Below are 22,911 nucleotides of genomic sequence, written 5' to 3' on the forward strand. Positions count from 1 at the left end.
TGAGCTTTACTGAGGCCCCCTTCAGGAATTCCTGTTTGTTTGTCAATCAAATTAAAATAACATGAAGACTAAAACATTCTTGTTCTCGCGATTAAAATTAAACAATCTAAATAGGAACAGGGACAATATGAAAATAATTGCTAGGCTGACTGTGACTTGGCTTTATCCTTCACCACGCTGAAGATGATGGCAGTTTCTTGGGTGTAGCCCTTCAGGCCAGCTGCTCTGCATATTATTTCTCACTGAATTGAGGCTTTGTGTAAACTTAAACAACGAGTGTTATTCGGCAGTGCTACTGTGAGCAATACTTTGGTGTAAATCCATACCTGCATTAGTGGTACAGAGAACTGGCTAACAGAACAGTAAGCACCCTGGCCTTTTCTTGCCCAGCATAAGACTTTCGGAACAGTTTAAGAGACTGAACTGTTCATGAAACTGAGAACAGCAGACTCAGGATTAAAGCACTGCTATCTGTTCTGTTTTAGTGCTATACTGTGTATTATTGTCACTGCAAGAGCTTCAGTTGAGCTTTGAACAGTGTTAATGCCACCAGAGTTGTAATTAAAGCTGGATGAAGCAATGACAAGCTGACCTAAATCCTTGTCACTTTGTCGAGTAAATTTTAACCTTTCTCCCTTGTCTTGAACAGGTTGCCCACCTGATTATGTGCCACCTGAAATTTTCAGCTTCCCTAGTAAATCAGGTTTCAAGCTGTACGGCATGTTATATAAACCTCACAACCTGCAGCCAGCCCGCAAGTACCCCACTATCCTCTTTGTATACGGAGGGCCGCAGGTAAGACTCCCAGAAAATGTCTTTAAGCACGAAGAAACTCTTCTGAAATCTGAATTTTATTTTAATGTTTAGAAGCTAATTTATTTTTCTTTCACATTGCTGTATTGCGTCCTGGCCAGCGTTTATTGCCAGTCCGTAATTGTTTTTGAGAGCATGGTGCTCAGCTGTGACCTTAAAAAGCTATAGGCTGTTTGGGAAATGTACATGGCAATGTTAGGTAGAGAATTCCAAGATCTAACCCAAATATATTGAGCTAACCGATATAGCTATACTGAATTAGTTGGTGATTTTCTTTTAATCTGAGCTGTACATTGAGAGGTGGATGTCTTATACCTATTACCTATTAGTTACTAGTGGTTAATGAAAACAGAAATTGCCGGGAAATCTCAACAAGGCTGGCAGGATCTTTGGGGGAGAGACAGAGTTAACATTCTGGGTCCAGGGGCCCTTCTTCAGAAATCGCTGTATTTTCAGTGATTGCTGTTCTTGTTTCTGATTTCCTGTATCCGACACTTTCTTGTTTAGTGACTAATTTAGTGTTCTTTTTAAACTGGGATTAAATTGGGAGTGGGGAGACTGCGCTTTCTGGGACTCCCTTGTCTGCTCCACACTCCCCACTAGCCCCACCACCCCCAGCACTTTTCCCTGCAACCGCAGGAAGTGCTACACCTGCCCCTACGCGTCCCCCCTCACCCCCAACCCAGGCCTCAAGAAAACCTTGCATATTAAACAGAAATTCACCTACACATCTGCTAATGTGGTGTTTGTATCCGCTGTTCCCGATGTGGCCCCCTCTATATCAGGGAAACCAAGCAGGGGCTTGGAGACCATTTTGTGGAATGCCAACTCTCAGTTTGTGACAAACACTGCACCTCCCAGTCGCAAACCACTTCAACTCCCTCTCCCACTCCTTGAATGTCCATCCTAGGCCGCCTCCAGTGTCACAATGATGCTACCCGAAGGTTGCAGAAACAGCACCTTACATTTTGCTTTGGAACCCAGCAGCCCAATGATCTCAATGTGGACTTCACAAGCTTCAAAATCTCCCCACCTCCGATCTCATCTTAAAACCAGCCCAGCTAGTCCCCGCCTCCTTGACATGTCCGTCTTTTCTACCACCTATCTGCTCCTTTCACCTCACTGACCTACCCCACCCCCATCCCCTACTTACTATCAGCCTCACCCCTGCCTCCTTGACCTGTCCATCTTCCTTTGACTGACCAACCCCATCCTAACTCCCCAACTACACTCACTTTTACTGGCTCCATCCCTACCTCTTTGACCTGTCCACCACCTCTCCACCCGTCTGCTCCTTTTTCCACCTTCCATCCGCCTCCCCTCTCTCTTTATTTCAGAATCCCCGTCCCCTCCCCCATTTCTGAAGAAGGGTCCAGACCTGAATCATCAGCTTTCCTGCTCCTCTGATGCTGCTTGGCCTGCTGCATTCATCCAGCTCCACACCTTATTATCTTAAGTTGGGAGGTCTGTTGGAGTTGAGATGATACAAGGCAAGGTAGTTGGTCTCTGCTTTTGGAAAGATTTTGTGAAACTTGAGAGGGTTCGGAAAAGATTTACAAGGATCTTGCCAGGGTCGGAGGGTTTGAGCTTCAGGGAGAGGCTAAATAGGCTGGGGCTATTTTCCCTGGAGTGCGGAGAATGAGGGGTGACCTTAGAAAGGTTTATAAAATCATGAGCGTGGATAGGGTGAATAGTCAGTCTCTTCCCCAAAAATAGGAGAGTCCAAAGCTAGGTTTAAGGTGACAGGGGAAAGATTTAAATGGGACCTAAGGGGTACTTTTTTCACATTAGAGGGTCGTGCGTGTATGGAATGAGCTGCCTGTGGAAGTGGTGGAGGCTGATACAATTGCAACATTTAGAAGGCATCTGGAAGGGTCTATGAATAGGAAGCATTTAGAGGGATACGGGCCAAACGCTAGGAAATGAGACTAGATTAAATTAGAATATCTAGTCTACATGGACAGTTTGGACTGAAGGATCTGTTGCCGTGCTTTATGACTCTATGACTTGGCAATAAAAATGCATAACCAAACCAACCACTGGCTAATCTGATAGCATGGGGAAAGCAGGTGCATGTTATTGGATTGTCCACAACATAACCTTAAGCCAGACTGGGTAGACCTAACACTGGTGACTTTTTACCAGACAAACGCACAAATTGATGCTGTAATTAACAGGATAATCTCAGCTGAATCAGCAGCAAGTAACTTGTATTCTGCTGTTAAGGAATGTGATTTTAGGTTTGTACAATGCAGGAATACTTGTGTAAAGCTGGAATTGTGAAACTTGGCTTTGTTAACCTGCACCTGTGGCATTTGAACTTGTGTGGGGTGTGTGGACAGAGGACAATGGGAAGTGTGCTTATTGGATATGAGACAGCAGGAAAAGCGAAATACAACATTTAGGAATCAAAAATAAAAATGGAAATGCTGGAAATGTTTTGCACTTTAGTCAGGATCTTTGGAAAAAGAAACCCAAGTTAATGCCTGTGGTACTTCCATTCTCCATGACGCTGCCAGATCTATTGAACAATTGCAGAACTCTTCTTTATATTTGGTTTGATGGCTTTCACTCGTTTTTTTGTGTCAGTGCCAGTTGAACTAAAAGAATATCTTGCCATCCTTTTATTTGTGTTTGTTGTGTACTGTGCATTCTGGCTTTTTTAAAAAACTTCTTGCATCCTGTAGATGATTCACACAGTGATGTACTCATGCCTGCCTGTGTGGTTTTGAAAAGTAGCAGCTTTTTCAACGCGTGCAAGAACTTTACGTGTGGTCCGTCAGTGTTAGGGTGCTTTTTCACAAGGTAAAGTTTTAGTTGAAACCCCATTGACCCATTTGGTAGCATCTTTCCAAGCTTTGTGTGTATCCCACTACTGAGCTGGAAAGGTGTCCATTCGTACTACACTATTAGCAAGTTTGCCACTTGCTGCAGCATATATATATCAAAATAATTTTGAAGAAGGAACTTAAGAACATGGCCATAAATAACATTGGTGTTTGTGAAAATTGTTTACTGACCAACCCAGTTCTGAGGGCATGGTGCCTCAATGGTTAGCACTGCTGCCTCACAGCGCCAGGGACCCGGGTTTGATTCCACCCTTGGGTGACTGTGTAGAGTTTGCACGTTCTCCCCATGTCTGTGTGGGTTGCTTCCCAGTGCTCCGGTTTCCTCCCACAGTCCAAAGATGTGCAGGTAAGGTGGATTGGTAATGCTAAATTTCCCATAGTATCTAAGGTAGGGGGTGGATCTGGTTGGGATGCTCTTTGGAAGGTCTTTGTGGAATCAATGGGCTGAATGGCCTGCATCCACATTGTAGGGATTCTATGGTGCACTTTTTAACAATCTTCAATTTTGTTAACCTCTGAGGTAGCCATTACCAGTGCAAATTTCACAATTGTACTTTTAACCCCTAATTACCCAACTTATGGCTTGCTGTTCTTCCACAACCTTTAATATACTCAGCTACTCCTTTTTCTCCTACACCCCAATGAACTCCCTATGTGGTTCCCCTTTCTTCCATGACCTCTTCCCAGACCCAGTACGTTCAAGATGCACAGACTTGTATTCCCAAATGGTTTAGCCATATTGACTAAAACCTCTTGGACCACAGTCCAATCAGAGTCTACTTGATATTTTAAAATTGCTGTTCCAGTTACAATGTCGAGCTCTTGTATCTGTTCCTGCTGAGTGTAAGACCAGCTTTGACAGCAGGTTTTTTTGGCTCCAGCAATACCCCAGTTCACTGCCTTGAAATGAGTAAGTTGTTGAGCTCCTTCAAGTAATGGAGAGAATGGCTGAGGGCAGTTGGTGCAAAAATATGCCCTTCCAAAAAGTGTTTAGTAAAATGTCTTGTGAAGGATTTGAATAAAATTGAAGCACTGAGTGGCTGCAGCGGCATGGATGTGGAATTGGCCAGCCTCTCAAAGCTTGGTTCAGCTGGGATATATTGACCAATTCCGGCACCATACATTTGGAAGACTTTAGCAGAATGGTAGTATGGATAATAAACTTAAGATGCATGACTAAACAGTAGAAACAGGGATACCCTCCTCACCGCAGGGAAGCTTCAGGGACAATTTATGGAGGAGAATTTTTGAAAGGTTTGATAAAATAGTTTAGAATAAACTGTTCTCAGTTTCAAAAAAGCCCATAACCAGATGGCACAGGTTTGAAGTAATTGGGAAAAGATCCAGCGGTAACTTGAGGAAGAACTTCCTTTTACAGCATGCTGTGCTCAGTCATGCATTGTTGGAAAAGATGGGAAACTGGGCAGATATTTAAGTAAGAAACATTTGAATGGCCATAAAGGAAGAACAGAAGAATTGGACTAACTGTACCTCTTGCAAAGAAGAAATGTTTTTACTGTAATCTTAAAATTCCACTGTAGCATGTATTCTGAGTTCTACTACTAATAATAAATTTTAGTGGTGCAATACCACTGAAATTTTGTTTTTGTGACAATATTTTGGGAAACATGGAATAGCTTTGAACATTTTTAATACACGTTTATTTCTTTATACTGTGAAGTTTCAAAATATTATCTACATGTGGGTCATCATAGCCAAGATCAATCTGTTCCCACTTAATAAAAACCAAAAAAAAACTGCAGATATTGTAAATCAGGAACAAACACAGAAGTTGCTGGAAAAGTTCAGGTCTGGCAGCATTTGTGAAATAAAATCAGTTAACATTTGCGTCCAGTGACCTTTTCCTCAGAACTGCGCAGAGGCTGTCAGACCTGCTGAGCTTTTCAAACAAATTCTGTTTTTGTTCCTGTTCTCACTTAACATCCACTAACCGATAACAACTGCTGACCTGGTTTCTTCCATTATCTTTTTTAACGATTGATGCAAGATTGTTTGCATATTGATGCTCACTTTCATTCACTGGTTGAAAATGTGTCCTTTCACTGCCTCTAAGATGTTTCGTTCCTCTTTGAATAGGGGAAAGGTGAGTGGAAGGCATCCAGCTGTTATTGGAGACTTTCTGGTGTCCCCACAAAGAGAGATTTTGGTACTTTGTTTGTACGCTAGCTGGTTCTCTGCTGCTCCACCACCATACAAGCCATGGTCATTTGGTGGGAACCACGGTGTTGTTTTCAGTTAGTTTTCCCTCAGTCTGCTTTTGCTCTCACTGTTCAGGAACACCTCACCATTAAATATGATCCACAATAGACCCCAGTAAACATGATTTTTAGAACTGCAGTCATCTGTACTCAGTCTCCTTGGCTCAAAGCATTATCTTTCTGTTATAATCTAATCTAAAAATAATGGAGTTAAAAGATGATTTTTACATAACGTTTTGTGATTTATGCGCAAGGACACCCAGATCCCTGTTCCCCCTCAGAATCTGCAACCCCTCTGTCTAGGCAGCATGCTTTTTTTAATTCTTCCTGCTGAAATGAACAATTTCACATTTTCCCGTATTATACTCAATGTGCCACATCTTTGTCCATTCAAACCATTTTTTGTAGATTCCTTATGTTTTCTTCATAACTTCTTTGCTACCTTTCTTTGACACCTTTCTTTGACATCACCAAATTTGAATCATAGAATCCCTACCGTGTGGAAACAGGCCCTTCAGCCCAACAAGTCCACACCGACTATGACCCACCTAACCTACACACCCCTGAACACTATGGGCAATTTATCATGGCTAATCCACCTACCCTGCACATCTTTGGAGTGTGGGAGGAAACCAAAGTGCCTGGAGGAAACCCATACAGACATGGGGATAATGTGCAAACTTCACGCAGACAGTAGCCAGAGGGTGGAATCGAACCCGGGTTCCTGGTGCTGTGAGGCAGCAGTGCTAACCACTGAGTCACCGTGCCGCCCATAATTTGGTAACTATACATTCCATCCCTTTCTCTAAATCATTTATATGAAATGTAAGCGAGGTCCCAGCATCAATCCCTGTGGCACACGACTCATTGCGCCTTGGCAATCTACTGTCTGCTTCCTGATAAGCCAATCTTCTCTCAATGCCAATATACCATGCCCTCAACATGGTATTTTGTTGTGACCTATTCCCTTGAGGAAACCTCCTCAAATACCCTGAACATCTTTTTTCTCTGTAACTTCATGTAACCCTTTGGTGAAGCAGGTGAGCTCTCATGAAGTGTTACCACGGGACTGTATTCTTTCTTTCTACCCTTTCCACAGACCAAGTGCTTGACCTTGAGTGAATGGTGCAATGATGACAAAATCATGTGATTTGTCATTCTTGATTTAGCTGATCTTTCTAAATCATTCTTAATAGCTTTATAATGGGGTACGTCATGATGCTAGGAGCATAAATATGCCATTCAGCCTGTTGAGCTCACTCTTCCATGACTTAGAACTTGGACATAGAACAGTACAGGCTCTTCGGCCCACGATGTTGTGCCAGACTTTTACCCAAATCCTAAGGTCTCTCTAACCTCCACCGCTACCTTATGCTATCATCCGTATGCCTATCTAATAGCCACTTAAATGCCCCTAATGAGGCCAACTCCACTACCCTCTCCCAGCAATGTATTCCACGCCCCTACCACTCTCTGAGTAAAGAACCTACCTCTGACGTTTCCCCTATATCTACTTCCTTTCAGTTTAAAACTATGTTCCCTCGTGAAAGCTACCTCCACCCTCGAAAAAGTCTCTGGCTGTCTGCTCTGTCTATACCTCTGATCATTTTGTACACCACTATCAAGTCACCTATCATCCTTAGTCACTCTAAAGAGAAAAGCCCTAGCGCTCTCAACCTTTCCATGCAAGACCTTCCCTCCATTCCAGGCAACAGCCCACTAAATCTCCTTTGCACCTTTTCCAACGCTTCTGCATCTTTCCTGTAATGAGGTGAACAGAACTGGACACAATGCTCCAGATGTAGCCAAACTACATCTTAGATCATGTCTTATTACATTGCTGTTTCCCATATTATTCCATACCCATAAATCTGTCTTTGTGTCTTGAACATGCTCGACAGTTCAGTTAGCATAGCTGCTTGGGGTAGAGAATTCCAAAGATTTGTCCTTCTGAGTGAAGAAAGCATTCTTCATCTCATTCTGCAATGGTCCACCCTTATTTTGAGTCTGTCTCCCCTATCTTTACACTTATCAACCTCATTAACATACTGTCTGTAATTTTCCTGGTGAACCCTTTAAGAATTTTATATGTTTCAATGAGATCATTTCTCATTCTTTCAAACTCTAGGGAATACAAAGCCCAATTTCCTCAGCCTTTCCTTGTAAGACCATCCTGCCATCCCAGGCATTAGTGCAACCTCTGTTGCACTCCCTCTATAACACAAATATATTCTTCCTTCAATGAGGAGACCAAGGCTATGCAATTCTCTGGATGTGGAATCTCAAAAGCTACATTCAACAGCCTAATTCCTAATTCCTTGATGTATTTGCATGCTAGCTTTTAGTGACTTCTGAACAAAATCCCTTTGGGCATTAACATTTTGAAACTCTCACCATTTAAGAATTGTCTTTGTTATTTAAGTTTTTCTATCAAAATGGATAACTGATTCACATGTCATTACACCCACCCTGTTCTTGCTCATTTGCTTAGCCTGTCCAAGTCCGCTTGAAGTTTCCATTCATCATTAAGTGGACTGTTCACGGTGAAACTAATGCAGATAGGAATTTAACACAAAAGTTAACCAGTGTGCAAAAAAAAACTCACTTCATCTAATCTGAAACTAGTTCAGTGATTTATTTTTTGTTTGTGCAGCTTGGTTTGAGTGTAGACATGTTCCTTCCCCCAACTGCCTTAATAACTCAAAATCATTTACTGTAATGACATTTTGAAAATATCAGAATTTCCAGATTTTTTGGTTTATTTCAGAGGGGGTTTGGATCTGTTCATATCAGGTGCTGCACAGCTGCAGTAGCAAACTACCAAAGGCACTGGCTTCTAAGTCAACCTTTGAAACCTCAAAATGCTCCAAGAAAAGGACTTGACCTGAACATCACATATAAAATGAACTCTGGGAGGGATGTGGCCATGTTGTTGTATGTCATGTGAGGTCTGCTGTGTGCAGACAAGACTTAAACTCTTGTACATCTTTGCAGCATAGATCGTGTTACCTGCTGAATCTGTTGCACCAGTTGAAAGATGCTGTTAAGTAAAACATGAATTTTTGGGGCACAAAATTAAGGCAGACTTCTAGAATATGTACACTCACTCTTTGTTACCTGCATACTTCAGTTTGGCCCTAGCCCCAGTTGCTTTTGTACCCGTTGACAACTCCAGTATGACAATGGAGTCCTCTGCAGTAGATAGGTGATTTACATTGTGGCAGTGTCAGTGTTTTTTAATCTGTGGGATATCCATAACCTTAATCCCTGCAGATAATGAGGATTTAGTGTATAGCTTGTCATAGCTGAAGATGGGAGATCAACAAATAAGCCAGTTTTAGATATCTAAGAGGTAAGACACAGGCAAGAGCGGACATTGGACCACTGGAAAATGAGGCTGGAGAAATAGTAAAGGGGAACAAAGAAATGGCAGAGGACCTAAATAGGTCATTTGCATTAGTCTTCACTGTGGAAGACATCAGCAGCATACCAGAACTTTGGAAGTCAGAGGGCAAAGGTGAGTCTAGTGGCCATTACTAAAGAGAAGGTGCTGGGAAAACTGAAAGGTCTTAAGGGGGATAAACCAGCTGGACTAGATGACTACACCCCATAGTCTAAAGGAGATAGCTGAGAGGATTATAGAGGCATTTGTGGTGATCTTTCAGGAATCACTGGAGTCAGGGAGAGTGCCAGAGGACTGGAAAATGGCTAATGTAACACACCTGTTTAAGAGGGAGAGAGGCAGGCAGAAAACAGGAAACTATAGGCCAGTTCGCCTGACCTTGGACTTAAGTAAGATTTTAAGAGTCCATTATTAAGGATGAAATTGTAGAGTACTTGGTAAAATACGCTGAGTCTACACACTTCTTCAAGGGCCAGTCATGCCTGATAAATCTGTCAGAATTTGTTGAGATAACAAGCAAGTTAGGCAAAGGCAAGCTGGTAGATGTGATCTGTTTGGATTTCCAGAATGCCTTTGATAAGGCGCTGCGCAGGAGGATGATAAAAAAAGCGAGCCATCATTTTAGGGGCAAGGTGCTGGTATGGGTAGAAGGCAGAAATCATAGAATGAGCATTGACAACGGCAGCCAAGGACTAGTGGAGTTCCGCAGGGGTCCATGTTGAGATCACAACTATTCACGTTATACATCCATGATCTGGATGAAAGAACTGAAGGTATTGTTACGTTTGCAGATGAAGCAAAGATAGATGGAGGGGGAGGTAGTGTTGAGGAAGTGGAAGTCTGCAGAAGGACTTAGGTAGGCTAGAATGGGCATAGACGCAGAAGATTGAATACAGTGTGGGAAATGTGAGGGTATACACTTTGGTAGGAAGAAAAGAGGTGTAGACTACTTTCTAAACAGAGAAAACCTTCTTGGGAGTCCTGGTTCAGGATTTTCTTCAGTTAAAAGGCAAGTTCAGTTGGCAGTTAGGAAGGCAAATACAATGTTAGCATTCAACTCAAGAGGGCTAGAATGCAAGAGTAGAGATGTACTGCTGATGCTGTAAAAGGCTCTGGTCAGACCATCTTTGGAATATGTGAACAGCTTTGGAGCCTGTACCTAGGGAAGGACGCGCTGGCTTCAGAGGATATACAGAGGAAGTTTACAAGAATGATCCTGGGGATGAAGGGTTGGTCATGTGAGAATTAGTTGAGGACACTAACTCTACACTTGAGTTTAAAAGGATAAGAGGGGATGTGATTGAAACTTTTAGAATACTGAAAGGCCTGAATAGAGCGGACGCGGTGAAGATGCTCCCACTAGCCGGAGAAACTAGGACCCTAAGGCACAGAGTGAAGGAATGACCCTTTAGAATTGAAAATAGGAGGAATTTCTCCACCCATAGCATGGTGAGTCTGTATAACTCGTTGCTGCACAGGGCTTTAGAGGCCAAGTCATTGAGTATATTTAAGACTGAGATAGGTAGGTTCTTCATTAGTAAGGGGATAAAGGATGATGGAGAGGAGGCTGGAAAATGAGGTTGAGAAACACATGAAGCATGATCAAATGGCTCGTTGTATCAAATGGCCCAATTCTGCTCCTCTACCTTATGGTCTTAAGTATGTGCAAAAACATGATTTTTGTAATCTGGAAAATGGACTGTGTTATACAGCACAATTTAAAATATTTACATTTTAGTTTGTTGAGTTGACTATGTGTAATCATGGCCGTTAAAACAAAACTTCTTTAAATGTGCTCAATTGTACTATTTGCATATTAGCCTGTGTGAGTAGTGCAGGATTGAACATCTCAATCAGATTGCATTGTCTAATCGCTTAGTCAGATAATCTGTTTACTATTGTGGCTGTTCAGGAAATGTCAGTGGACTATTGTGTGAACCTCATGCAATTTTAATCCCTGTTTGGCATCCAAATACTCTTTTAGATGGATTGCTGTAAACCTGCAAAGTTAGAAATCTTTTGGCCCATATGTGAGGTTGTTCACTGTGGGACAGTACATTGAACTTTAATATTAGAGATTTTGGCAGAGTCCCTGCAGTTTCTAGTAACATCCTTATTCACCTGATTACTAAGGATATTGACTGTAGAATTTGTTTTCTCCTCCATTTAGGTGCAGCTGGTGAACAACTCGTTCAAGGGAATAAAATACTTGAGGCTGAATACACTGGCATCACTTGGTTATGCCGTTGTGGTGATTGATGGCAGGGGCTCCTGTCAGCGAGGTCTTTTATTCGAAGGCGCCCTCAAAAACAAAATGGTATTTCCCTTTTACCATGGCAGTTTTTAAAGTTGCGTTTAATTAAATATGTTCATACCCGTGATGTTATGTATTTGTCAAGGAATGCTTAATTGAATTACGATACAGTTTCCATTCACAATGTATTGAACATAAAAACAAGGAACAATAATAGGCCTTCATCCTGCTCCAGACTATAGTTGAATTAACAAAGTTATGATTGGAGAAGACTTTGATCTTCTCTTGAGAAGCCTGTTATGTCTACCTCCTGGAACAATGTGGCTAGATGACATTTTTTTCCCTCCTTTCTGATGATCCACAATATCTACAGCTCAGTTGCAGCTCTGTAGTCTGAGATGAAGTTGTTCAGGTTGTAGATACTTAACCAAAGATATGATAGTCCAAGACTGAAATAAACTTGCACATGTTGAAAATCACTGCATCTGCCCTGCCAAGTCTATCTAACCCCATTTTATATATTTGATTGTTGCACAACTTAGAAATCTCTGTACTGAATTCCTGACTTATTTTCCAAAGCATCTGTTCCTGCTCACTTTGTGTTCCACATTGTATAACTCTGACTGTGAATAAATGCTAATAATGCAGAATTTTTAATATTGTATGCTGACACAACCACAGGTATACATTTGTTACTTAAATTCAGGGCACAAATCCCATGAGGCAAGTGTAAACCTCGACTCTTGTTCTAATTTTTCTACTTTATAAATTTATGCTGTCCAGCACCTAATAATCTTGTAATGTGATCACTTAGTCCTCTGACTCTTTATAGTCACCCACAATTGTGGGATGTGTTTCAGTAGACTTGGGATATCTATCACTTTCTTGATGGTGAAAAGTACGTGAAACCCATGTTTCATTTGGAAGAAAGTGCAGTATATTTGTTTGGAGACAATAGCAGCTGTCAGAGTCAGTGAGCTCCGAGTCTTCCGAAGTCCAAGAAAAATGTCAAAGACTTTTAGCAATTTTTTTTTGTTTTCTCTGTAAACTCTCCATTTTGCTTCTAAAATGAAAGGGTTTAGGTCATTCAGAACTAATTAGCATTTCTACTTGAATGCAAGACTAGTATGTTTCACTTTGGAGTGGAGAACGCGGCAGAGATGTCATCTTTTATGATTACGTTACAGGTCTCCAATAAATCTATGCAACTCGAGCAATAGTTTTGTGTGGTGACCAGAGAGAAAAAGCTGCTTAGTTTTGTGATCTAGCGCAACTAGACGTGGAACAGAAATGATCACTGGTCAAAGGGACACATTTCTGCATCTAAGGATTTCAGCAAATTCTTGGCATGGCCAGAGGAAGAAGAAGTAACTTTACAACTGGTGGTAGATTTATGAAGCTTGACATAAACTGAATAAAGTCTCTGGAGATAGCCTAGTGAATAAATATTGACTTTCATTGAAAACCAGGAGAGACTGTAGAATGTTTGCTGCAAGGACTGTAATGCAATGCAGTGAGAGATGGGTAATTAGTAATTGAGGGAAATATCACTTTCTTGAGCTAAACTATTAAGTTATCATAAAAACAGATGTTTAATCAGTAGTGTTTTCTTCTCCATTTATTACAGTAAATGTTTTAAAATATGACATCTTGTGTTATTAACTGGAAGTTCAAATGTCTTTTTAAAAGTTGCCAGTCTTTTATGGAGACCAAGAGTTGTGAAAGACAAGAAAGAGCAAGTAATCTTCAACGTTAACTTTGTACATCTAGTAATCAAACCTAACTTGGCATTCAGTGAGCACTGTGAACTTGCCTAATGATGAATGATCAGTAGAAATGAGAGAAAGCACTTGTCCGATCTTGTTCAACCTTCCATAGAATTCTAAGGTTCCCTAACATCATGGATATGTAATTCTAAGTATGCGTCACCTTCTGAGTAACATTTTTCTTTCCTGACGGTTTGCTTTTAACATTTCCCTTGAAGTTTATAGTCCCAGTCAAACAGGCGTGATCTAATTCTGGAATCTCATACTTAAATTTCATTTTGAATGCAACTGTCAAACTGTAGATAGACAGAACTGACTTTGCTGAATAAATTAGAGAATTATGCCTTGTTCAATTAAATCAAACTCTTCAGAATCCACATTGTTCATAGATTGGTTCCCTGCTTCCTTAATAACCAGAAGCTTTTGCGCTATTTTCCAACTAATAAACAAGCAAGTGACTCCCAACTCTGTTTTGATGCTACTCTTAAACTAATAATGAGGAAGTTCATAAGTGATTGTTTTGTTTTTACTCCAGGCTGTATTTCCAACTGTGGAACTCTGTAATTATTGCAACATTCCATCTCTATTTCCTTCCATCCTCCACAGGGTCAGGTAGAGATTGAAGATCAAGTGGAAGGGCTGCAGTGGGTCGCGGAGAAATATGGCTTTATTGATCTAAACCGAGTTGCCATTCATGGCTGGTCGTATGGCGGTTTTCTGTCCCTCATGGGTTTGATTCACAAACCCAAAGTCTTCAAGGTAATGAAAGCAGCAGTTGATTCAGTTTAGGTGAATTGTGTTTAAAAATTGCTAATATTTTAATTAAAAGTGTATTAAAATTAGATCTCTGGAACCAGAGTTGTGGAGTACTTTGTTTATAGCCACGGTCTTGTGCAAATCATAGACTCTGACATGAACATAGAACAATACAGCGCAGAACAGGCTCTTCAGCCCTCGATGTTGCGCCGACCTGTGAACTAATCTAAGCCCATCCCCCTACACTATCCCATCGTCATCCAAATGCTTATCCAAGGACTGTTTAGATGCCCCTAATGTGGCTGAGTTAACTACATTGGCAAGGAGGGCATTCCACGCCCTTACCACTCTCTGAGTAAAGAACCTGCCTCTGACATCTGTCTCAAATCTATCACTCCTCAATTTGTAGCTATGCCCCCTTGTACAAGCCGACATCATCCTAGGAAAAAGGCTCTCGCTGTCCACCCTATCTAATCCTCTGATCATCTTGTATGTCTCTATTAAATCCCCTCTGAAGGGGATTAAAATTTGCGTATGTAGACTATCAGCATGATGAGGGATCTGTTTTGCGAAGTAGTTTTAGTTTCTCGTTTTAGATTCATTTCACTTTTTAAAAAAATGCAGACGTGTTTTGACCTTTGATCTGAATGTAAGAGATCCCAAGATCCTATTGTGAAGAAGAGCAGAGGCACTATGCAGAGTTTTGGCCAATATTTATCCCTCAATAAATGTCAAGAATCACATAATCTAGTCACTCAGGTTGATTGCGAAACCTTGTGAATATAAGTTGACTGTCATATATCCTGCACTGCAATAGTGACCACAGTTCTAAAATACTTTAACGTGCTTTGAGGTGACCATTGGTTGTGAAAGATGTTACCTATAAATATAAGATTTTTGAGTTACATTACATCAGAGCAAGCCAAAATTTAAATAAAAATGGAGCCCAAAGAGTCTCAACAGCGCTGATCTCTCATTTAACTATGTGAAAAAGGTAATAAATGTTACTTAAAATTTTCTGTTTTATGTAACAGGCCATCTTAATATTTTGTAGGTTGCTGTAGCTGGTGCACCAGTTACAGTCTGGATGGCCTATGACACTGGTTACACTGAGCGTTATATGGATGTTCCGGAGAGTAATCAACAGGGTTACGAAGCTGGTTCAGTGGCGCTACATGTTGATAAACTACCCAATGAGTGAGTAATATAGCTATTTTTCAAAGCAGCAAACTGCAGTGCGGAATTTATACTACCACAATGAGCTAATCAATCCATCCGTGATAATGGGAACTGCAGATGCTGGAGAATCCAAGATAATAAAATGTAAGGCTGGATGAACACAGCAGGCCCAGCAGCATCTCAGGAGCACAAAAGCTGACGTTTTGGGCCTAGACCCTTCATCATATTTGTATCTCTATGTCACGCTCACTGTTGGGAGGCCAGTAGTACAGCCCCGACGTTGTTACAGCACCTTTCCTGTTTCTGAGCTCTGCCCATATTGCCTCACTGCTTGAGTCCTCAAAGATACCCTCCTTCTCTTTGACCAGTAATGCAACTCCTTCATTCCTTTTACCTCGCTCTCTATCCCGCCTGAAGTATCTGTATCCAAGCATATTTAGTTGCCAATCGTGCCCTTCCCTCAACCAAGTCTCAGTAATAGCAATAACATCATACTCCCAGGTACTGATCCAAGCCGTAAGTTCATCTGCCTCACATTAGTTTAAACCTTCCCCTACAGCGTTAGCAAAGCACCCCGTAGGTCATTGGTTCCAGTCCTTCCCAGGTGTAGACCATCCAATTTGTAATAGTCCCACCTCCCCCAGAACCAGTCCCAATGTCCCAAAAATCTGAACCCCTCCCTCCAGCACCATCTCTCAAGCCACTCATTTATCCTGCCTATTCTTTCATTTTCACTCTGACTAGCACGTGGCACTGGTAGTAAACCTGAGATTACTACCTCTGAGGTCCTACTTTTTAACTTGGCTCCTAACTCCCTAAATTCTGCTTGTAGGACCTCAACCCATTTATTACTTATATCATTGGTGCCTATATGCACCATGACATCTGGCTGTTCACCCTCCCCCTTCAGAATGTCCTGCAGTCGATCTGAGACAACCCTGACCTATGCACCTGGGAGGCAACGTACCATGCAGGAGTCTTGTTTTCGACACAACCGCCTACCTACTCCTATACAATTGAACCCCCTATGACTATAAACCTTTCCACTCTTTTCCTGCCCTTCTGTACATCAGAGCCAGCCACGGTGCCATGAACCTGGTTCCTGCTGCCTTCTCCTGGTGAGCCATCCCCCCACCCCCCTGCCCCCAACAGTATCCAAAACGGTATACCTGTTTTGGAGGGAGATGACCACAGGAGACACCTGCACTGCCTTCCTGCTCTTTCTTTGCCTTTTAGTCACCCATTCGCTTTCTCCCTCAGCAATCCTAATCTGTGGTGTGACCAGTTCGCTAAATGTGCTATCCACCACTTCCTCAGCATCGCAGATGCCCCAAAATGAGTCCATCCGCAGGTCCAGATCCATCATACGATCTAACACTTCCTGCACGTGACGGAGTCAGGGATATCAGCTGCGCCCCTGAGCTCCCACATTGAGCAAGAGGAGCATAACACCGGTCTGGGATCTGCCATTTTTACTCTTAAGCTTAACTTAGTCCTACTGTAATATCAAATAATAGCTGAATGAAATGAAAAAAATTTTACCAATCACTCTACTTACCAGCAAGCGATAAAACAAAAAGAAAATCCTTACGTTATCAACACACCACAGAGTCTTTTTTTTTGGTTGGAGGAGGACGGCAGGTGGGAGACACTACACGTGTAGTGTCTCGGGTTTAGCCACTGCCCAAATATCAGTTCACTCACCTTCCGAGAGTGCAGTTTGACCGCTCCCACTCAGCTCTGCAGCCGAAATGAAGAACTTACTTTCCCAGCAGTCCCTGGTCCTCCCTCTCCCTGCTCCCCCTGCTGCTGCAAAATAAACTCTTATGTGCTCCTGAGATGCTGCTTGGCCTGCTGTGTTCATCCAGCCTCACATTTTATTATCTTAGGCCCTGGCATTGCCTAGTCACCCAGTCAAGCTCTGATTGAAAAAGTCTCATCTGTTTTTAGCCCAGTAAGACTTCACACGGTTAACTAGTCTCCCAGGAGACATTGAAAAGATGTTCTTGCAGGACTTGTACAGCACCTAATGGTTGTCTACAGAATTGTATTGTGCTGATGTTGGTTATGGAAAAATCTACAACGTAGGCCACTCTGTCTAGAGAAGGACTTTTACTGACTAGCAGCATTACGAAAAGAAAAGGAGCTAGATTCGGATGAAATGTAACAATCATATTTGGTACAGTTTGCCTTTTAATCATAATTGTCTATATTCATAATTGTCTTTATTCATCTAGGCCCAATCGTTTGCTGATTCTGCATGGGTTTTTAGATGAAAATGTGCACTTTTTCCACACAAATTTCTTAGTATCACAACTAATCAGAGCTGGAAAACCATATCAGCTTCAGGTATGTTTTGTGATCCACTAACTCATTACTTTATTAAGGATACAACTGATTAGATAAAAGAAACATTTTGGTTTATTGTTCTAGTTTTCAAAGGACTATCCATGGACTCTATTTTCTAACACAGCGAACAAGTCAGCCCAATATCCTTGAAATGTATATGCTGCAATTTATTGAACCTTTCTGATAATTGACATGAGGTAGAATTCTTGACTCTGTAATCTGAACAGATTGAATTACTTTACTGGTCCCAGTTTTCACTGAACTGTGAATGTTATAGTCCAATTACAAATTTCTTTACCCTGAATAGGCAAGCACTTGAATTTTGTAAAAAGCTAGCATTTCACTTGGTATCATTGTAACTTTACTAACCTTGCCTCACTTTTGTTAGTATTCGAGTCCAGTGAAGCAATTAATTCTGGAAGCACAGAATGTGAATTCAAGCAATATGAAATATGTTACTTCTCAATGTGCCATTGCTCCATCATAAAAATCCTTCCCCAGTATACAGGTCCACAATTGCTGGTCACTTAATGTGCCAAGTAAATACTTCAATTGTGAGCATTCACTCAGGATGATTACCATAGACAAGCCAATCCATAGCATTCAACACACGTTTCTGACAGTGTTTGCGATATAAGAATCGGTTTTAACAAAAAGAATCAGAGGTGTGATAAGCTGTGATAGAGAAACCAAATAGAATGCCCCTTGCTTGACATCAGCTTATTTTAAAAACCAAATATTGAAGTTGGGACCTTGGTTAATTATGATCTCATTACTTGATCCAGTTTGATGTGCACATAGTGAAGTCTGGAAATGGCTTATTTTCATTGCTTCAACTTGAGTAACTGACTTGCGGGTCATTTTAATTGTCGTCATTTTTCAAATATGTAGGTCATATTGGACTCATGGTGATTTTCCCTCTTTGTATGTGAATGTGTATAAGCCTGGTGCAAAACCAAAAGGCATGCATAAACTGTGTCTGTATCCCATTATTATAGTTATTTAACTCTGCTTTTGTCAACAATAATTAGCAAATGTTAGTTTGCATTTGAAGATGTCTGCTTTTTGGGATTTGGCTCTACAACTAAATGCAATTATACTTGTTTATCAGTGTGAACCAGGATCAGACATTTTGATCATGAAAGACATGATCAAGTTTTAGGTCCGGATACACCTTTCAACAGGAATTCTTTACCAGTGCGTGAATGTGGATATTTTTTAACTGAATTACCCTTCTATAACTCAGATGAGGGACAAAAGAAAAATTTTAGTGATCCTACTGCTGAAAGTTTGGATTATGAATCATAACTAGGATCTTGCACGTTGGTATATGTGCCACTACCAAAGATTTCAGCACAACTCAGCCTGGAATTTTACCTTTCCAAGGCTATTCTAACATTCGCTTCAAATGACCTTATGCTTGTATCTCTTACGGGTGTAGTTCGGAGCTACTCAGCTGTAAGTACTTTTTTGAATGCTACCATTCTTTGCAAATAACTGGATGTTATCTATTTGCTACAGATTTACCCCAATGAAAGACACAGTATTCGCTGCCCTGAATCTGGAGAGCACTATGAAATAATGCTGCTACACTTCCTACAGGAATACCTCTGAGAGAACAAATGAACCACGTCAAAAGATGGACTTTTGGACAGTTGCTGATATTTGGTTCCTGGTGACTTGCTTGTCGTCAAACAAGATATTCTCCATGTCCCTGTCCCATAAATCCTCAGTCCTGACTACACCAGTTCAGCATTTTTTTGGAACTTCCTTTCTGAGCAATGTGCGGATACTGCAGATTTCACTGAATTTGATTTTAAACTGTGATTTGATAAGACTGAAACCTAACATTGTTAACTTTGGTTTAATTTATCTGTTAATGGTACAGTGTGGAATCAGCTAATTCACCTAAACTGTACACTGGCATTGATTTCAGCTTTTGTACATGCCTTGAAAACTGCACAATAGTGGGGAGAAAGAGAAATGATTAAAGCCAAATGATTACTGTTGGCTTCAAACGACACATCCAGACATGCTGCTGTGAATTTGAAGTACCACTTTGCAAAAATAAGAACAAGCTTCAGTTGTTCCGATTAGCCGCCATATTTCTAAAATGCATCTCCATAGGAACTTAAATTTCTCACCATTCAGTAAAAGACTGAGTTTTAACCTCTGCAAGCTGCGGCACCGAAGAAGTGTGTTTCAGGGCAGGAGCCAACTACAACTTTGATGAGTATTCAAAGTGCGTATTATTAAAAGAAAATATTTTTATGGATTCTTATTCTTTTATAATGAGTGTATGGCATTGTAACTCATTAAAACGGTTGTAACGCTTAATTCTTAATGTGTTATTTCTCTCAAACTGTCTGTGCAAGTTTTTTGCCTTTTTCATAAAGACATCAACTCCAACTGCACAGGTGTTAGTTGCCCTCTGGTTATTCACCCTGTTAATTCCAACCTATCTTCATCCAATTACATTTATAATTAGCACATCCATGGATTTAATAGAGTGACACAATGTTCAGTATTTCGCAAGGTTCAAGGAGTAAAAATAGCTGTTGAGCCTAAGAAGGAATAAGTAAGAAGCTGAAATGAAGCTTAAAGATGTGTTTCAAGAGACCCTTAGAGAAGAGGAGAGGTGGATGAGCTGAATGTGTTTAAACAAGAAGCTCCCAAGTCTGGACCAAGATTGCTGAAAGCAGGCCCAATGATCATGGGACTGAAGGGTGAAGGATGCACACAAACTCAGAGTTGGACAGGTGGGAATATGAGATTTTGGACTGATTACAAATTTAATGCTGGTCAAAGATCAACCCTGGAGGCAAGCAAATTTTTCGTTTGGCATGCTTTGTTTAGTTGGATAAGTTAGGGTGCCATCAAGTTAGATTTGACCCAATAGCATGGCTAAGCAAGTATGGTAGCAATTGTTAAAGACCTGTTTCAGAAATTGAAAAAGGTGTGCAGGGTTAATACACCACAGTCAGCATCAGAGAATGTTACTCGAGACTTTGGTTAGGGCCTCTTTGGCAAGTAAGAAGACCATAAATTTATTTGGAGGGATTAATGTAAATTGAAGAGTTGGTCCCAACTTATAGTTGTGATCATCACTATTTACCATCCACATGTGCACACTTTCCAGAGGATATGAATAGTGACTAGAATTTAATCCTAGCAAAACTGTGGGAAATCTATATATTTTTGTTAAAATGAATGCATCAGAGTTCAATAAATTTTGCAAAAGTATGAGCTATTAAACACCAAGCCAATATGAAATCCTTACAGCTGATTAAGTTAACTAATTTTGGTACTCCAGTATAATTTCATGTTTTCAGTGTTGTTGTACTTTGAAGTTGCAGACCAGGCCCTGATAAAAGAACAATATTACAGGCAAGTGTGTTAACTAATTGGAGATTAAGCTGCATTGAGACTTGTGCAATTTTGTATAGTTGGTTTGATATTTGGGGAAAAATTTGGATGATGGTCTAAATCCATAGCATATCGCACACGAGCAAAGTCTTTTCGAAGTGCTGAGAGTTTTAGCTCCTAATTAATATTGCCAGCATGATTACAATAGCTAATTTTTCTGTCAAAACGCTTCTCCAGAATCCCCTCAAACTCATGGGATATATTCATTTCCCTCTTCTATCCACATGCTGTGGCTACAGTAACATCCATGATAATCATATGATCAGAATGTTCTTGATTCCAGCTCATCAGTACTTTCATCATCCTCCGTAACCAACTCTGTCATTAACCTGCCACCTTATGACATTGAGTCAAAATTTCGTCCCTCAAATGTTAGAAAATATGAAAATATTTACTTTTGGTTCTTATCAGAACTTTGTCACCCACTGCACTTCTCATTCAGCATTTCTTCTACTGAGTCAGGTGATGAAAAGCATATTATTTTTGAATTGTGTTTGAGCTCTGTAGTCCATCAAAACTGGTAAATTCTATTCCAACAAAATTGTCAACATCACCCTTTCTTCGAACTACTATTGCCAAAATCAATGATCATCAATCACTACTGTCAGTTCCAGAATAAATTTAACTTTTGTTTTTCCCGTCCCGTTACCCTAGAACTTGGAATGTTAAGAATTTGTTCCTCATCTCTTATCCTGTTGCACTTCTTCATCCATTAACTTCACCTGTACTAGCTGCGTTAACACTCTCAACACATGGAATTTAAATTGAAATGCCTGCACTCCACATTCTTATTCCACCGTACTGTTGCAAACCTCTGCGCATTACATCAGTTTCTACATGTAGTTTCTCTCATCTAACCTCCTATAATCTGCTCTTTTTCATCATTAGTGGAAGTAAATCCCTTCTCCCTTGTTGCATCTAAGCACACTGTTGAATGAACCAACCATGCGTTTCCACTTCCTTTGATTCCCGACTTTGTATATCATCTCCATTTGCTGAATTATCAGAATCATATCTTACAGACAAATAATTGACCAGATAAAACAAATTTCAATTGGTTAAGAACTGTAGACATTAAAAATGGGTAACTTCTACTCTTGTAAGTATGTGTCAGGCTAGCTTTGTTTTAATGCAGGCAGCTGACACTATGATACTGCAAATATGCATCAGCAGAATGTGTTGACCCAGTGTATCAGCACAATTAAATGCTAGCTGCCATTGCCAACATGAATTTTCATTTCCTTTGATAATTCCTCTGTAATTAAAATATTTGTCTGAAGGACGTTCCCTTTCTTTATTCCATGATTGTCAGGTGAGCTACAATGCCACCTTTCCTAGATGTTCGCTTGCAAAGTGATCACAGAAAATCCATTGTTTGTGATATGGTTATCTCCCAAGGACATGAAAGATGACATATCATTTCTTTCTTTAATAGGTTGTATACTGGCTTTTTTTCTTCTTTAAAATAATGGAATTTAATGAAACCGAAAGTGCTGCAAAAAAACGCGTCAACACAGAAACAGCCATTACAGAGTGAGTGTTAATACATTAAGTAATCTGCAAATTGCATATTAAAACCTCTTAAATAATTTACAGGCCCTTAGTGAGAATGGGAAGACAGCAGAAAATGAAAATGGCATGCAAACATTTGGGATGTAAGAGCATGGAGTAGTCCATATCAAAATGTGAATTTTTTTTGTTTTACATTTACTAAATATATAGCTGTTACTTAAATTAACAAGAGTCTAATTTGGAATCTGTAAGAAGTAGATTGATTTTTGACACTTGCATATGATAACCTAAATATCAAACTAACTTACTGATGAATTTGTAAGAACAACCAAATAGAAATCAATTTCAGTATAGGATGAACAGGGAAGTATGGAGAAGGTGCAGC

At 40.5% G+C, this 22,911-nt stretch overlaps 2 protein-coding genes across 10 annotated transcripts in view; both read left to right on the forward strand.

Annotated features, from left to right (window-relative positions):
• The window catches only part of dpp9 (dipeptidyl-peptidase 9), an 88,280-nt gene extending 68,355 nt beyond the window's left edge, over window positions 1–19,925 (forward strand). For all 8 annotated transcript variants that reach the window (XM_048559939.2, XM_048559938.2, XM_048559944.2 and 5 more), the window contains 6 exons: window positions 650–795; window positions 11,455–11,601; window positions 13,911–14,063; window positions 15,115–15,257; window positions 17,477–17,588; window positions 19,110–19,925. In XM_048559939.2, coding sequence (XP_048415896.1) covers window positions 650–795; window positions 11,455–11,601; window positions 13,911–14,063; window positions 15,115–15,257; window positions 17,477–17,588; window positions 19,110–19,202 — 794 coding nt within the window. In that variant the 3' untranslated portion in view covers window positions 19,203–19,925. The remainder of the gene's footprint in view (window positions 1–649; window positions 796–11,454; window positions 11,602–13,910; window positions 14,064–15,114; window positions 15,258–17,476; window positions 17,589–19,109) is intronic.
• LOC125465932 (procathepsin L-like) overlaps window positions 19,734–22,911 on the forward strand; it is a 61,545-nt gene continuing 58,367 nt past the window's right edge. For both annotated transcript variants that reach the window (XM_048559949.2, XM_059638547.1), the window contains exons 1-2: window positions 19,734–19,830; window positions 22,450–22,547. In XM_048559949.2, the coding sequence (XP_048415906.2) occupies window positions 22,483–22,547 (65 nt within the window). In that variant the 5' untranslated portion in view covers window positions 19,734–19,830; window positions 22,450–22,482. The remainder of the gene's footprint in view (window positions 19,831–22,449; window positions 22,548–22,911) is intronic.

The sequence above is a fragment of the Stegostoma tigrinum genome, chromosome 30, assembly GCF_030684315.1.
Source record: "Stegostoma tigrinum isolate sSteTig4 chromosome 30, sSteTig4.hap1, whole genome shotgun sequence".
In the NCBI taxonomy this organism is placed as follows: Eukaryota; Metazoa; Chordata; class Chondrichthyes; order Orectolobiformes; family Stegostomatidae; genus Stegostoma; species Stegostoma tigrinum.